Raw genomic sequence first — 18,473 nt, forward strand, 5'->3', positions numbered from 1 at the left:
CGGCCATGAAGGCCTGATTCACACAGTCTCCTCTGAACAGTTGATGTTGAGATTTGTCTGTTGCTTGAACTCTGTGAAGCATTTATTTGGACTGCAATTTCTGAGACTGGAAACTCTAAGGAACTTATCCTCTGCAGCGGAGGTAACTCTGGGTCTTCCTTTCCTGTGGCGGTCCTCATGAGAGACAGTTTCATCATAGCGTTGATGGTTTTTGCGACTGCACTTGAAAAGTTCTTGAAATTTTCGAATTGACTGACCTTCATGTCTTAAAGTAATGGACTGTCATTACTCTTTCCTTATTTGAACTGTTCTTGCCATAATATGGACTTGGTCTTTTACCAAATAGGACTATATTCTGTATAACACCGCCCCCTGTTCACAACACAACTGATTGGCTCAAATGCATTAAGAAGGAAAGAAATTCCACAAATTAACTTTTAACAAGGCACACCTGTTATTTGAAGTGCATTCCAGGTGACTACCTCATGAAGCTGGTTGAGAGAATGCCAAGAGTGTGCAAAGCTGTCATCAAGGCAAAGGGTGGCTACTTTGAAGAATCTCAAAAATAAAATATATTTTGATTTGTTTAACACTTTTTTGGTTACTACATGATTCCATATATGTTATTTCATAGTGTTGATGTCTTCACTATTATTCTACAATGTAGACAATAGTAAAAAAGAAAGAAAAACCCTTGAATGAGTACGTGTGTCCAAACTTTTGACTGGTGCTGTTTATGTTTAATTTCTTAAGTATATCATAAAAAGGACAAGTTTGACTTTCAGAAAAATGTTATTATGTTAGTTGCATAATTCTAACAGTGTGAAACCTAACAGGGTGAACATTTGGAGCCTAAATTAGCCATAGCTCTGTGGGTGATTGCGATTGAGCTAGCACAATGGTAAATACGGTAAACATTGAAAGAGGATTCCATTTATATATCAAAAGTATCTTAACATTTTGACATTTCTTAAATGTTCTCTGTAATTTCTCCTAACAGGGTGGAAATGTATGAGTGAGACAAACAGACTAACGTCATGAAATGCTAAAATGATCCCAGATGGGACTCAAATATGCAAGTTTTGACATCACTTTGACATTAGCATCCCATCATGACCGTTTTCCCACCAACAATGTGATGACACTACCTGAACATGATGTCAAGGGGTTGTTTTCTTAAAGGAGATTTACTACAAACTAACAGGGTGGAAAGTGATATCAGGGACACACAGAACATCATAAATACAATAATCATGAGAAATAAAATATTGATGAGATATATGTAAAATAATGAAGAAATATTTTATTGTCTTATAGTTTATATTTATTGTAGTAGTTGACGAATAGCACCAGGGGACTTGGCAAAAATGCCAACATGCACTGAAAACCAAATGCATAAACCTCCATATCTTTGTGTTTTTATGGTAAATGACACCTAACCTTATATTTAAAGCCTTTTGGAATCCACATTTTACACTAAATAAGTAAGGGATAGACAACGAGGGGCTATGCGTTCTCTAGAAAATAATGAACGATGTAGAATGTGTGTTCCACGACACGCTAGCAAAGTGAAACTATACAGAGTTGCATTATTTTCCAGAGAACGCATAGAGCCCCGAGTTGATTATATATTTTATACCATGGCTATAATTTAACAAATGTACAGCTAGAAATGTGTTCATTTGCAGGTAGAAATGTGTTTAACATCCACTGAAGTAGCTAGCAAGTTTACCATATAGCAACAGTCGTTGCCTTGGTAACCAAGCAAACAGACTTGCTAGTTTGCTAACCAAACCATCAGTCCTAACTTGCTATTATAAAAATCAAATTCAACAGTGCCAATGACGTTTTCAATTCGACTTTTGCTTTCAAAAGTAGTTCAAGCATAGAACTATAGCCATTGAATTCTACCGTGCAAATATAACAGTGTTTTATAGGGAAATAATGCACGCTCTAGAATGCCCTTCAAGCCCATCAGAAACTATTATTCAACAATGCCATGGTATAAGAAGTTATATTTCCTGGGGAAAGAAAAGGGACTGGATAGTGGGAATGACCAATAGTGCATAAATAGCCTAATGTGTGAGTGTGTGTGTGTGTGTGTTCCAGGGTCACCCAGGGCCAGGGGGTGTTCCTGGTCTACCAGGGCTTGATGGCTGTAACGGGACCAGAGGGGACTCTGGTTTCCCTGGAATCCATGGTCTGGATGGGCCTGATGGGGGAGCGGTGAGTACAGCACAGAACTGTACGGTATGTGGCTGGTGTAGAGGACACAGAGAGGGGCTATATCACTCTGCATTCCTTGAGATCCCAGAACATGAAGGAACAGGAGGCAGGAAAAACAACAGCTCAAGGGCAGGCAGAGGTCAGTCATCCAGATCAGAGTCCAAAAGGTACAGAACATCAGGCAGTCTAAGGGTCAGGGCAGGCAGGGATCAATAACCCAGTGTGATGTGACAAGGTAGAGAACGACAGGCAGGCTCAGGGTCAGGACAGGCAGAATGGTCAAAACTGTGAAAACTAGAAAACAGGAACTAGAAACAGACAGGAGCCAGGGGGGAAACGCTGTTAGGCTTGACGAACAAAACAAACTGGCAACAGACAAATAGAATACACTGGGCATAATGAGGACAATGGGCGACACCTTGAGGGGGGTGGAGACAAGCACAAAGACAGGTGAAACAGAGAAGTGTGTATAATCAGTGTGTCACAGAATATACATTTTTGTAGGGTTGATACATTTTTGGTCTGACATTTTATTTGTAAAACCTTGAATACACTTCAAGTTTGCATGTCCTGCAACAACAGGGTGATCAAATTAAGATCCTACACCTGTACAAGTAATTACTGACAGAGATGTAGTCTACCCTACCAAGCAAAAGAGCAGTAACTGCTCATAGAGTGAAACTGTGAAAAATGACTTCAAAGTTTGTTTTTATTGTACAGCCAAATGAATTGTAGCTAATTGAAACCAAGATAAAAGGCAGTAACTGACGTGAGTGATGCCAGTTTCTGCAAACATAAATCCATTTCTGCAAACAAAAAATCAATTTCTCCATAATACAACACAATGGAGGCAGGATATTTGCCCAAATGATAAAGCATGCATATAATGTACAAAAAATGACAAAATGTGCAGTTCCTGCTCCTTTGCTTGTTAGGGCAGTAGTGTACTGTGGGCCATTTAATGTACATATGCATATGTAGGGGATAGCTAAGAGTATTGTTACTGCCTTCCTGAGACCTAGAAGCGCTTCTTGAGTATGTTGTGTTAACTGTACAGAGGATTTTGAATTCACACCCCGGTCTGGGCGGAATTTGGTCCACATGACTCGGATCACACAGTCGGGCTCTTGCTACTGCCTTCCTGAGACCTAGAAGTACTGTTGCCCCAGATCTAGAAATGCCTTCTCTAGATCAGTGTTATTTGCGGTGCTTCTTGTGTATTTTGCGTAGGGTTGTGAGTTTCCACTAAGTAACAAATGCATTCATGTTCAAATATACTGTATTGTGTTGTTGACATTTCTATTGATGACTGCAGGGTTTCTCAGGGATCAAAGGAGTGCCAGGGGACCCCACCGTTCAGTTCGTCCAGTACCCTGGTATACCTGTAAGTGGGCTTTCACAACCATCACCCCTCCATACAGTCTCTTTCATTTGTGTGTCCACCTGTACATGCTTTCCCACCTGTACATGCTTGCATCTCTTACGCAAAATATTCATCTTATTTGATTATTTATTGATTGATGATGGGTGGATGGATGGATTGATTGTCATAAACCTTTTAGGTGCCCATCCCATGTCTGCATACAAAACAAAACCATGCTTCCACACAATCAATCATCCTACAGTCATTGTCTGTGGACCTGACTCTCACTCCTATACCCTCTTAGCTTTGTACACCCGTTTGCCCATCCTCACCCACTCCAATGTCTCCTCACATTGCCATGTATGTTCTGTTGTTAAGACTTTCTTTTCTCTTCTCTTCTTCTCTGACAGGGTGATGTCGGCAGTGCTGGGGTTACTGGACTGCCTGTGAGTAAGATTGTTGTTGGACGGTTGTTGGATGGGTTCCCTACAGCCTGTCAAGTCACAACATACACTACTTCAAAATGGCCCCCTTACCAGCATGTGCCTGCCTCTGCTGCTGTTGGCTTCATTTACTATCATCCTCAATTAAAATAATTAATTATTTTTCCATATTTAATTAATTTATATTATGCTACTTTCCTTGATGTGGACAGTATGTGTTACTCCATTACAAAAGCTCACTTTTTGACCATGGAGAATTCGGGGCATATAAAAATACTATAAAAATACTGACCACACCAATACATGGATTTGAGAGTCAAACTATCACTCAAATAACAGCATCCGCGATAAAGTGACTATGCATTCATAATAAACAGCAAGTAGTAGCAGTGTGAAAATGGGGGTCAATGTAAATAGTCCGGGTAGCCATGTGATTAACTGTTTAGCAGTCTTATGGCTTGGGGGTAGAAGCTGTTAAGGAGCCTTTTGGACCTAGACTTGACGCTCCGGTACCATTTGCCATGCAGTAGCAGTTAGAACAGTCTATGATTTGGGTGACTGGAGTCTTTGACAATGTTTAGGGCCTTCCACTGACATTGCCTGGTATAGAGGTCCTGTATGGCAGGAAGCTTGGCCCTAGTGAAGTACTGGCCATATGCAGAGGGCACTGCCCTCTGTAGCGCCTTGCAGTTGAATGCCGAGCAGTTGCTATACAAAGTGGCATTGTCGTGCCCTCTTCACAACTGTCTTGGTGTGTTTGGACCGTGGTTTGTTAATGATGTGGACACCAAGGAACTTTAAACTCTCGACCCGCTCCACTACAGCACTGTTGATGTGAATGGGGACGTGCTCGACCCTCCTTTTCCTATAGTCCACGATCAGCTCCTTCTTCTTGCTCACATTGAGGGTGAGGTTGTTGTCCTGACACTACACTGCCAGGTCTCTCAACTCCTCCCTATAGCTGTGTATGTGTCACGCCTGCTCCCTCTCCCCTTCTCGAGTGCCAGGCTGCCCATCCTTACGAACACCTGTCACCATCATTAGCGCATCAGCGCTCATTGGACTCACCTGGACTCCTTCACTTTGTTGATTGCCCCTCTATCTGTCTGTTCCTCAGTTGGTTCCCCATGTCAGCATTATTGTCGTAATGTTGTTTTGTTCCCCCTGTCCAGACGCTGTTCTTGTTTTGTTATATGTCTGTTGTTTCATTAAATGTTCACTCCGTGTACTTGCTTCTGGTCTCCAGCATCTGTCCTTACAGAATGCTGACACCGCTATTTGAAGCATCAGGGAGTTTGTGTTATTTGTGGTGACGTCGGGTCCGGGTGCTGCCACCGATGGAACCTGGGGTGCCTCAGCTGGCTCGTCAGGCTTGCATGCATTAGCTGGCTCGAGAGGTTTGCTTGTCTCGGTTGGCTCGGCAGGCTCCCATCCCATGTCATGCCTCAGCCGGTTCGTCGGGCTCCCACGCCTCGGCCGGCTCGTCCATCTCCCACGCCTCGGCTGGCCCTTCGGGCACACCCATGTGGGACGCCGGGTGGCGCCCCTGGGGGGGTACTGTCACGCCTGCTCCCACTCGAGGGCCCCAGGCTGTCCATCATTACGCACGCCTGTCACCATCATTACACGCATTAGCGCTCATTGGACTCACCTGGACTCCTTCACTTCATTGATTGCTTCTCTATCTGTCTGTTCCTCAGTTGGTCTCTCCATAGATATTTGATCAGGTTCAAGTCCGGGCTCTGAGTGGGCCAATCAATGACATTCAGAGAGAGACTTGTCCCGAAGCAACCCCTGCGTTGTCTTGGCTGTGTGCTTAGGGTTGTTGTTCGGTTGGAAGGTGAACTGGAGGATGTTTGGAGCTTTTCATCAAGGATTTCTCTGTACTTGCTCCGTTCATCTTTCCCTCAATCCTGACTTGGCTCCCAGTCCCTGCCGCTGAAAAACATGCTGCCACCACTATGCCTCACCGTAGGGATGGTGCCAGGATTCTTCCAGAAATTACGCTTGGGATTCAGGCCAAAGAGTTCAATCTTGGTTTCATCAGACCAGAGAATGTTGTTTCTCATGGCTTGAGAGTCCTTTAGGTGCCTTTTGGCAAACTCCAAGCGGGCTGTCATGTGCTTTTTACTGAGGAGTAGCTTCTGTCTGGCCACTCTACCATAAAGTTCAGATTGGTGGAGTGCTGCAGAGATGATTGTCCTTCTGGAAGGTTCTCCCATCTCCACAGAGGAACTCTGGAGCTCTGTCAGAGTGACCATCGGGTTCTTGGTCACCTCCCCTACCAAGGCCCTTCTCCCCCGATTGCTCAATTTTGCCAGGCAGTCAGCTCTAGGAATAGTCTTGGACTTTCAATGCTGCCTTTTTTTGTACCCTTTGGTATCTGTTCCTCGACACAATCCCGGAGCTCTACAGACAATTCCTTCGGCCTCATGGCTTGGTTTTTGCTCTGACATGCACTGTCAACTGTGGGCAGGCCTTTCCAAATCATGTCCATTTACTACAGGTGGACTCCAATCAAGAAACATCTCAAGGATGATCAATGGAAACAGGATGCACCTGAGCTCAATTTCGAGTCTCATAGCAAAGGGTCTGAATACTAATGTAAATAAGTTATTTCTGTCTTTTATTCTTAATACATTAGCAAAAAAAAAAAAAAAAAAAGGTTTTCGCTTTGTCAATGTGGGCTATTTTGTCTAGATTGATAAGGGAAAAAACTATTTAATCCATTTTAGAATAAGGGTGTAACACAACAAAATGTGGAAAAAGTCATGGGCTCTGAATATTTTCCGAATGCACTGGGGGTGTAAAGCCATAACACATTTGTTTTTCAAGAAGCAGACCATGATAGATAATGTCAAATAGTCTAACAAAACAGCCCAACAATATTTTTTATCATTAATTTCTCTCAGCCAATCATCAGTCATTTGTGTAAACGTTGTGCTTCTTGATTGTCCTTCCCTAAGCGTGCAGAAAGTCTGTTGTCAATTTGTTAACTGTAAAATACCATTGTAGCTGGTCAAACACAATTTTTTCCTAAGTTTACTAAGGGTTGGTAACAGGCTGATTGGTCGGCTATTTGAGCCAGTAAAGGGGGCTTTACTATTCTTAGGTAGGGGAAAGACTTTTGCTTCCCTCCAGGCCTGAGGGCACACACTTTCTAGTAGGCTTAAATTGAAGATATGGCAAATGGTAGTGACAATATCGTCCGCTATTATCCTCAGTAATTTTCCATCCAAGTTGTCAGACCCCGGTGGCTCTTCTACACTCACTTCTACAGATATAATATGATTACTATTGTGGCACATGTACATGCCAGTTTTCTAAAGCAGGAAAATAATCCTGCAGCAACAGCTAATTTGATTTATTATGTGGATTATAATACATTTACTTTAATGTAGGGGTTGCTAAATTTTTAGTTGAAATTTCAAAGTTGAAATTACAAACTTTAGAAGCCTTTTTCAAATTCAAATACACAACAAGTTTGCGTTTTCTTCTTTGCAGGAAAAGTCTCAGCAGCAAAAGAGTGATCAAATTAAGATCCTACATCTGTATATGTAGGTAGTACATTTTATGTTAAAGTTTTCAATATAGTACAATCTATTTCTGCATATTCTGAACATTGATTTGTACACTTCAAAATGGTGTTTTGACATTGGGCTTTTAATCAAAAGTTATTGTGAACAGGAAGCAGCAACAGCATCATTTAAACTTATGTTTATGAATATAAATGGTACTTTCAATATTAAAGAGTATTTCCAAGAGTATTTTTCTAAGTCAAGTCAAAACTTCTGAATGAGTCCAAAAACACGCTGTAATTGATTTATTTGATGATATACCAGAAATCGTGAAAACGAGTTTGCCTTGCCTTCCTGCTTGAGTACCTGCACCTCTTATAGAATATTTGCACTAAAGTATGAACGCTGTTACTAAAATGAAAATTAGTAACACCACCTTTTTCATTCCACTTCAAGCATGGAATCTTAACCTACCCATGTGTTCATTCAGATGCTTTGTGGGTTGTGGATGTATCCAGGTTGTTTTTTAGGGTTTGACGCAGGGTTCATGTTTTACAGGGCTTCCAAGGCATTAGCGGCCCTAGGGGACCTACTGGACCAGTTGGTTTGGATGGATCAGATGTGAGTATAAAGCATCTATCATAGTCCAAAACGTGTATACGTACGCACAGCAGTGTTCTAGAATATTGGACCATTGGCCTTTCATACATTTCTAATTCTCAGTGCAGCTCAAGCTATTTTTCCAACTGTCAACATATTCAAATGAATAGCGGACACGTACCGGATCCTCTTTGGTTGAGAATTTGGGCTGTGCGTCCTCCGGGAGGGTGGTTTCAGCTATGTCACAATGGGACACCGGACAATCGCGTCTCAGCGTCTGTGTATTATTTCTATTTCTAATGGATTATATTTAGAAAGGAACCTACCCAACTCTGTTTATGTACATTTTAAAATGTTACATTACGTTTGACAACACATTAAGTGTGTGCCCTAAGGCCACTACTCTAATACCTCATATCTACAATACAAAATGCATGTGCACGTGTGTGTAGAGTGTGTGTGTGTTAGCATGTGTATGCGTATGCGTGTGTCTGTACCTGTGTTTGTGTCTCTTCACAGTCCCTGTTGTTCCATAAGGTGTATTTTTATCCGTTTTTTAAATCTGGTTCTACTGCTTGCATCAGTTACCTGATGTAGAATAGAGTTCCATGTATCCATGGCTCTATGTTATACTGTGCGCATCCCATAGTCTGTTCAAGACTTGGGGATTGTGAAGAGACCTCTGGTGGCATGTCTTATGAGGTATGCATGGGTGTCCGAGCTGTGTGCTAGTAGTTTAAACAGACAGCCCAGTACATTCAACATGTCAATACTTCTTACAAAAACAAGTAGTGATGAAGTCAATCTCTCCTCCACTTTGAACCATGAGAGATTGACATGCATGTTATTAATGTTCGTTCTCTGTGTACATACTGCCAGCATGGCAGCCAGCCGTGCTGCTCTGTTCTGAGCCAATTATAATTTGTTCCCTCTTTGTGGCATGAGACCACACGACCAGACAGTAGAGCAGGAGTGACAAAACAAGGGGCTCTAGGACCTACCTTGTTGATAGTGTTGTTAAGAAGGCAGATCAGATCTTTATTATGAACAGACTTCTCCCCATCTTAGCTACTGTTGCATCAACATGTTTTGACCACGACAGTTTACAATCTAGGGTTACTCCAAACAGTTTAGTCACCTCAACTTGCTGAATTTCCACATTATTCATTACAGGATTTAGTTTTGTATTTGTATTTATTAAGGATCCCCATTAGCTGCTGCCAAGGTAGCAGCTACTCTTCCTGGGGTCCAGCTACTTTAAGGCAATTATATACTAATTTAAATATTACATGGCATTATATTTCATAACACTTTAAGTGTGTTCCCTCAGGCCATTACTCTACTATCACATATCTACAATACAAAATCCATGTGTACGTGTGTGTAGGGTGCGTGTCTTGTCATGTGTATGTGTGTCTGTGCCTGTGTGTATCTCTTCACAGTGCCCACTGTTTCTTAAAGTGTTTTTTTATTTGTATTTTTTTATTTGATTCTACTGCTTGCATCAGTTACCTGATGTGGAATAGACTTCAATGTAGCCATGGCTCTATGTAGTACTGTGCTCCTCCCATACTCTGTACTTACTTGGAAATTGTGAAGAGACCTTGTGGGGTATGCATGGGTGTCTGAGCTGTGCTAGTAGTTTAAACAGACAGCTCAGTGCATTCAGCATATCAACACTTCTTATAGTTGAGGTTTAGGGTTTTGTGTATGATTTGTCCCAAATACAATGCTTTTAGATTTTGGAATATTTAGGACTAACTTGTTTCTTGCCACCCATTCTGAAACTGACTGCTGTTGCAGTGATTTCACTCGCTGTAGTAGCTGATAGTGTTGAGTCATCCACATACATAGACACACTGACTTTACCTAAAAAGCCCTTGGCTGCTCATTAGTAAAGATTGAAAAAAGTAAGAGGCCCAGATAGCTGCCCTGGGGAATGCCCGATTCCACCTGGATTACGTTGGAGAGGCTTCCATTAAAGAACACTCTCTGTGTTCTGTTAGAGTTGAGTTGAGTTTATTTGTATTTTTACAGGGACAGTGCACATTAATCAACGTTTCAGTAATAGTGCCAGTTTTAGCCAGCCAGCTAATTTTCAACCACAGTCCCTGGGCAGGTTATTAAAAACAATTAAAATAACAATACAGACAATCATTGAGCAGTTAGCACACGCAGAGCAACATAGGACAAGCAAGATGTAACATGCAGACAGAGCCACATAGCACAAAAAAAACACAAGACAAAATACATAAAAGCAACAGTGTTTCCACACCTCACAAGCTGCAGACAACATGGAAAGTGACAAAACACAACTAGGGATTATGTTCACAAATCTGATTGGCCTTTAGCCATGCCTTCATGTTTTTTGTGAAAGTGTGATAGGTGGTACAGTTATGTGTGTCTGGTGTCAGTGTATTCCAAACATGGGAAGCTCTCACAGAGAAAGCAGATTGACAAAAGATGCTTTTCCTTAAGGGAACTATAGTCACCTCTCATGGCAGACCTGTGGATCTGCTGCCATATGTTTGGGTTTTCTGTTTAACAAAAGTACTGAGTGGAGGGGGAGCCTAGGATCTTGAATACAAGACATGCATCGGTGTATTGCACAAGATTATTCCAACTCAGGAGCTCATGCTTTCTGAGGATGTAACAGTGATGATGGCTATTGGACTTCCTATCAAGCACTTTGAGAGCCTGTTTGTAGACCGTCTGAATGGGTTTTAATGTTGTACAGCAAGCTTGGGCCCAACTAGTAAAGCAGTATGTTAAGTGGGGGAGTATCATAGATTTCAAGTACAGATTTGCTACCTCTGTAGTCAAACAATTTTGTATTAATCGGAAATAAGATAGGTTGAATTTGGTTATTTGAATTACCTTTTTCCCCTTCTTTTTAAAAGAGAGGTTGGAATCAAGTTTGATGCCAAGGTACTTAAAATCAGATACCACCTGGAGCCTCTCCTCTGACAAATAAACATCTGGCTCAGTAGCATCAGTTGCCCTCTTTGTGAAGAACATGCAGACAGTTTTTTTTCACATTGTGACGTAACTTTTTATCCACAATATAGCAGGGGGTGTAAAGCCATATCACATGTTTTTCCAGTAGCAGACTATGATTGATAATGTCAAATGCAGCATCATCAGTCATTTGTGTAAGTGCTCTGCATGTTGAAAGCCCTTCCCTAAGTGTGCTGGAAATCTGTTGTCAATTTGTTTGCTGTAAAATAGCATTTTATCTGGTCAAACACATGTTTTTCCTAAAGTTTACTAAAGGTTGGTAACAGCCTGATTTGTCGGCTATTTGAGCCAGCAAAGGGGGCTTTACTATTATTGGGTAACAAAATTACTTTTGCTTTCCTCCAGGCCTGAGGGCACACACTTTCTTGCAGGCTTAGAATGAAAATATGGAAAATAGGAGTGGCAAAATCATCTGACATTGACGCTTAAGGCTGCGTTTACACAGGCAGCCTAATTCAGATAATTGTTCAATTATTTGCATATCTTATACCAATATGATCTTTTCCATAATGTGTCAACAACAAAAAACACAAATGGAATCTGATATATTCACTCCTGCATAGGTGAATCTGAATCCTGGTACAAACCCTATCCTCCATATGAAACTTCTGTCTGGACGCTCAGATAAAAAAAGATGTGCTCTGAAGTTTTTTTGCACATGACCCTCTGTTATAATAACAACCACCCCAAAATGTGACAGGACAGTGACAGTGACAGGAAATGAACATTGCACCTGTGTGCTACAACTGAATGTGCAAATCTGATATGGGTCAAATGTAAAACAGAGTGTGGACAGTCAGAAAAAACATTGGATATAGATGGAAAATCAGATTTGGGTTCTGAGTGTGGCTGTGTAAACACTGTAGTGCACTATATAAGGAATAGGGTGCCATTTGGGACCCATTGTGTTTTCTCACTTGAATGTGTGTGTTCAATGTATACTGTATTTGTGGTACATATCGTATGTAGCCTGCAGTTTGTTTCTTTGTGTATTGTGTGTTCTAGTGTCATCCAAACAATCACCTTGAATTTGTTTAAAACCATGTTTATTCATAAGGATGTCTGTGTGTTTTTCCGCAGGGTTTAACTGGTTCACCTGGCCTGAGAGGTCCGCCTGTATGTTCCTACCTTTACCTAACTACCTGCTCGATTACACTTTCACACATTTTACTCTACAGACTATGAAAAGGGATAATCTAATATTATTTCATGCCACAATTGCATATTCAGTAACCTCCCCTATGTTGAAAGCATTCTAAATATGTTTCATATGAAACACTAGTACACGGACTTCTCCATAGGCTAGCTTTAGTTGTATTTATCTGTCACACTCACTCTCTCTCTCTTTCATTAATTCTCTATCTCCCTCTACCTCTCCCTCTCACCCTGTCATTTTACCAGGGAGAGAAAGGAAGATCATTGCCAGGACAGAAAGGAGATGAAGTGAGTAACCCACAAGTGTGTCCATAACACCCCTGCAGGACAAGAATGGAAATCTGCTCTTGTGCTTCCAATCCATAAGGGCAAGGATAGTAGTGATCTTAATACTTATCGCCCCATTTCAAGGCTTTCTTGTCTAGCTAAGATTCTTGAAATGTACAACTTTTGCAAATGTATTTTTAATGTTAACCAATTATGGTTTAGGCCTGGGCATAGCACTATTACAGCAACCACTTTAGTTATTAATGATCTTGTCAATGCTTTAGTCACTAAAATGAAATGTGCTGCTTTGTTTGTAAACCTGTCAAAAGTTTTTGATGCTGTTGCTCGTGCTATTTAATTGAATAAGTTGTCGTCAATAGGCCTGAGCTCTGACGCCTGTTAATGGTTTAATGATTATCTTAGTGACAGAACTCAGGCCATAGTGATTGATGGGGTTAAGTCTACATTTCTTGAGGTACATAAGGTGTACTACAGGGGTTGATTTTGGGACCTGTTCTCGTCACTATTTATATAAACACATTGGTCAAACTGTAAAATATTGTAAACTTCATCTTTATGTAGATTATTGTATGCTATTACCCCGACTGTTCATGTGGCTGCGTAAAAACTAAAGTCAGATTTTTATAGCTGTGCAGGAATCCCTTGTTGATTTAAAACTTGTGCTTAATATGGGCAAAACAAAATACATGTTTTTAGGGAAAGGGAAAGGGGGATACGTAGTCAGTTGTACAACTGAATGCCTTCAACTGAAATGTGTCTTCCACATTTAACCTAACCCCTTTAAACTCTTGTAAGAATGTTCACTCATTAGATGGTTCTCCAATCGAACATGTTCCCGCATATAAATACTTAAGCATTAGGATTGATATGGATAATACGTTTAAAAAAACATAAAGATGAGCTGGTTAAGAAGATAATATTTAAAGTGTCCTTTTTCTATAAAAACAGATAGTGCTTTTCTCTAAGCATTAGGAAGTAGATTATACAGTCAATAATTTGATCTGTTCTTGATTATCGCTAAAGACCTGTAGATCTCTACATTACTCCCTTTTTGTTGACAAGGCCCTACTTCATAAACTTCTGACTAATCTACCTTTGCTGTTGAAGTATAGACACCTTGCCTAACCCGTTCACAGGATTGGTTTACTTTTGAGGTTTCTAGGGTCTCCACCGAGCTTGGTGAATCTGCTTTTAGTTTTAATGCACCGTATTGCTGGAACAAAATTCAAAATACATTTCATCTTGATGTTCTGGTGCTGTTTGGGTAATTTAAAGCATTGATTGGGGACTGATTTGTGGAGAAATGTAACTGTTTTTCTGGTTGATTTTGTAATGTTTTATTTGTGCTACCCATGACAGTTTTTTTGTATTTTAATATATATATATATATATATAGTACCAGTCAGAAGTTTGGACACACCTACATTCCAGGGTTTTTCTTAATTTTTCTGAGTAAGCACAAACCAGATGGGATGCGTATCGCTGCAGAACGCTGTGGTAGCCATTCTGGTTAAGTGTGCCTTGAATGATAAATAAATCACAGACAATGTCACCAGCAAAGCACCATCACACCTCCTCCTCCATGCTTCACGGTGAGAACCACACGTGCCACGATAATCCGTTCACCTACACTGTGTCTCACAAAGACAAAGCGTTTGGAACCAAAAATGTCATCAGACCAAAGGACAGATTTCCACCTGTCTTAATGTCCATTGCTTCTGTTTCTTGGCCCAAGCAAGTCTCTTCTTATTATTGGTGTCCTTTAGTAGTGGTTTCTTTGCAGCAATTTGACCATGAAGGCCTGATTCACACAGTCTCCTCTGAACAGTTGATGTTGAGATGTGTTTGTTACTTTATTTGAACTGCAATCTGAGGTGCAGTTAACTCTAATTAACTTATGGGTAACTCTGGGTCTTCCTTTCCTGTTGCGGTCCTCATGAAAGACAGTTTAGTCATAGCGCTTGATGGTTTTTGCGACTGCACTTGAAGAAACTTTCTATGTTCTTGAAATTTTTGTGATTGACTGACATGCATGTCTTAAAGTAATGATGGCTTTAGTTTCTCTTTGCTTATGTGAGCTGATATTGCCATTATATGGACTTAGTCTTTTACCAAATAGGGCTATCTTCTGTATACCACCTGTACACCTCACAACACAACTGATTGGCTCGAACACATTAAGAAGGAAATAAATTCCATAAATTAACTTTTAAAAAGGCACACCTGTTAATTGAAATGCATTCCAGGTGACTACCTCATGAAGCTGGTTGAGAGAATGCCAAGCGTGTGTATAGCTGTCATCAAGGAAAAGGGTAGCTACAGTGCCTTGCGAAAGTATTCGGCCCCCTTGAACTTTGCGACCTTTTGCCACATTTCAGGCTTCAAACATAAAGATATAAAACTGTATTTTTTTGTGAAGAATCAACAACAAGTGGGACACAATCATGAAGTGGAACGACATTTATTGGATATTTCAAACTTTTTTAACAAATCAAAAACTGAAAAATTGGGCGTGCAAAATTATTCAGCCCCCTTAAGTTAATACTTTGTAGCGCCACCTTTTGCTGCGATTACAGCTATAAGTCGCTTGGGGTATGTCTCTATCAGTTTTGCACATCGAGAGACTGACATTTTTTCCCATTCCTCCTTGCAAAACAGCTCGAGCTCAGTGAGGTTGGATGGAGAGCATTTGTGAACAGCAGTTTTCAGTTCTTTCCACAGATTCTCGATTGGATTCAGGTCTTGACTTTGACTTGGCCATATGTTTATTTTTGAACCATTCCATTGTAGATTTTGCTTTATGTTTTGGATCATTGTCTTGTTGGAAGACAAATCTCCGTCCCAGTCTCAGGTCTTTTGCAGACTCCATCAGGTTTTCTTCCAGAATGGTCCTGTATTTGGCTCCATCCATCTTCCCATCAATTTTAACCATCTTCCCTGTCCCTGCTGAAGAAAAGCAGGCCCAAACCATGATGCTGCCACCACCATGTTTGACAGTGGGGATGGTGTGTTCGGGGTGTTGCTTTTACGCCAAACATAACGTTTTGCATTGTTGCCAAAAAGTTCAATTTTGGTTTCATCTGACCAGAGCACCTTCTTCCACATGTTTGGTGTGTCTCCCAGGTGGCTTGTGGCAAACTTCAAACAACACTTTTTATGGATATCTTTAAGAAATGGCTTTCTTCTTGCCACTCTTCCATAAAGGCCAGCTTTGTGCAATATATGACTGATTGTTGTCCTATGGACAGAGTCTCCCACCTCAGCTGTAGATCTCTGCAGTTCATCCAGAGTGATCATGGGCCTCTTGGCTGCATCTCTGATCAGTCTTCTCCTTGTATGAGCTGAAAGTTTAGAGGGACGGCCAGGTCTTGGTAGATTTGCAGTGGTCTGATACTCCTTCCATTTCAATATTATCGCTTGCACAGTGCTCCTTGGGATGTTTAAAGCTTGGGAAATCTTTTTGTATCCAAATCCGGCTTTAAACTTCTTCACAACAGTATCTCGGACCTGCCTGGTGTGTTCCTTGTTCTTCATGATGCTCTCTGCGCTTTTAACGGACCTCTGAGACTATCACAGTGCAGGTGCATTTATACGGAGACTTGATTACACACAGGTGGATTGTATTTATCATCATTAGTCATTTAGGTCAACATTGGATCATTCAGAGATCCTCACTGAACTTCTGGAGAGAGTTTGCTGCACTGAAAGTAAAGGGGCTGAATAATTTTGCACGCCCAATTTTTCAGTTTTTGATTTGTTAAAAAAGTTTGAAATATCCAATAAATGTCGTTCCACTTCATGATTGTGTCCCACTTGTTGTTGATTCTTCACAAAAAAATACAGTTTTATATCTTTATGTTTGAAGCCTGAAATGTGGCAAAAGGTCGCAAAGTTCAAGGGGGCCGAATACTTTCGCAAGGCACTGTACTTTGAAGAATCTCAAATGTACAATATCATTTGATTTGATTTGGTTATTACATGATTCCATATGTGTTATTTCATAGTTTTGATGTCTTCACTATTATTCTACAATGTAGAAATAAAGAAAAACCCTTGAATGAGTAGGTGTATCCAATCTTTTGACTGGTACTGTATATATAGATACAGTTTGTGTGTAAAGAATGTGCTGACAACCTCAACTGTGTATGTGTCATAGGGAGACCAGGGTACCCAAGGGCCCCCAGGACCCTTTGAGTTTGTGGACCCCCCAGAAGATTTCTACATCAAAGGAAGCAAGGTGATCAGGATGTCTTCTATAACATGATTATCATTGGTTGTCTGTGGGGTGGCAGGTACTCTAGAGGTTAGAGAGGCTTACTAGCAGCTCGAAAGTTACTCGCTCCCAAGTATACTACTAGCCAATGTCCAGTCTCTTAACAACAAGGTAGACGAAATCCGAGCAAGGGTTGCCTTCCAGAGAGACATTAGAGATTGTAACATTCTCTGTTTCATGGAAACATGGCTCACTCGGGATACGTTATCAGAGTCGGTACAGCCACATTTCTTCACGTGTCGCGCCGACAGAAACAAACATCTCTATGGTAAGAAGTATGCCTTATGATTAACAAGTGAGATCATAACAACATACAGGAACTCAAGTCATTTTGTTCACCTGACCTAGAATTCCTTACAATCAAATGCCGACTACATTATCTACCAAGAGAATTCTCTGGGATTATAATCGTCGTGTACATCCCCCCCCAAGCAGACACCTCGACGGCCCTGAAAGAACTTCATTGTTCATTGTAAACTGGAAACCACATACCCTGAGGGTGCATTTATTGTAGGTGGGGATTTTAACAAGGCTAATCTGAAAACAAGGCTCCCTAAATATTATCAGCACATCGAATACTCGACCCGGGCTAGAAAAATTCTGGATCATTGTTACTCTAACTTCCGTGATGCATACAAAGCCCTCCCTCGCCCTCCTTTCGGCAAATCTGACCACGACTCCATTTTGTTGCTCCCAGCCTATAGACTGAAACTAAAACAGGGAACGCCCGTGCTCAGGTTTGTTCAATGCTGGTCCGACCAATCCGATTCCACGCTTCAAGATTGCTTCGATCACGTGGACTAGGATATGTTCCGGATTGCATGGAACAACAACATTGATGTATACGCTGATTCGTTGTACCCACCCACAATTGTCGCCATTGTACCCACGGTACAATTCCCCAACAAGAAACCATGTATTAATGCTGCTTTAACTATGCTGCTTTATATCAGGGCAAGGTGACCGGAAACATGACCGAATACAAACAGTGTAACTATTCCCTCCGCAAGGCAATCAAACAAGCTAAGCGTCAGTATAGAGACAAAGTTGAGTCGCAATTCAATGGCTCAGACATGAGAGGTATGTAGGGTCTACAGTCAATCATGGACTACAAAAGGAAAACCAGCCACGTCGCGGACCCCGATGTCTTGCTCCCAGACAAACTAAACAACTTCTTTGCTCACTTTGAGGACAATACAGTGACACCGACACGCCCCGCTACCAAAACCTCCTTCACTGCAGCCAACGTGAGTAAAACATTTAAAAGTGTTAACCCTCGCAAGGCTGCCGGCCCAGATGGCATCCCTAGCCGCGTCCTCAGAGCATGCGCAGACCAGCTGGCTGGTGTGTTTACGGACATATTCAATCAATCCCTATCCCAGTCTGCTGTTCCCACATGCTTCAAGAGGGGTACCATTGTTCCTGTTCCCAAGGAAGCTAAGGTAACTGAGCTAAATGACTATCGCCCCGAAGCACTCACTTCCGTCATCATGAAGTGCTTTGAGAGACTAGTCAAGGATCATATCACTTCCTCCCTACCTGATACCCTAGACCCACTCCAATTTGCTTACCGCCCCAATAGGTCCACA

At 41.3% G+C, this 18,473-nt stretch overlaps 1 protein-coding gene across 1 annotated transcript in view; it reads left to right on the forward strand.

Moving 5' to 3' along the window:
- The window catches only part of LOC139382213 (collagen, type IV, alpha 4), a 117,831-nt gene that overhangs the window by 14,833 nt on the left and 84,525 nt on the right, over window positions 1–18,473 (forward strand). The window contains exons 5-11 of the mRNA XM_071126093.1: window positions 2,110–2,226; window positions 3,542–3,610; window positions 4,000–4,035; window positions 8,109–8,171; window positions 12,249–12,284; window positions 12,570–12,611; window positions 16,768–16,848. Of these exons, the coding sequence (XP_070982194.1) occupies window positions 2,110–2,226; window positions 3,542–3,610; window positions 4,000–4,035; window positions 8,109–8,171; window positions 12,249–12,284; window positions 12,570–12,611; window positions 16,768–16,848 (444 nt within the window). The remainder of the gene's footprint in view (window positions 1–2,109; window positions 2,227–3,541; window positions 3,611–3,999; window positions 4,036–8,108; window positions 8,172–12,248; window positions 12,285–12,569; window positions 12,612–16,767; window positions 16,849–18,473) is intronic.

This window comes from Oncorhynchus clarkii, chromosome 24 (assembly GCF_045791955.1).
Source record: "Oncorhynchus clarkii lewisi isolate Uvic-CL-2024 chromosome 24, UVic_Ocla_1.0, whole genome shotgun sequence".
NCBI lineage: Eukaryota > Metazoa > Chordata > Actinopteri > Salmoniformes > Salmonidae > Oncorhynchus > Oncorhynchus clarkii.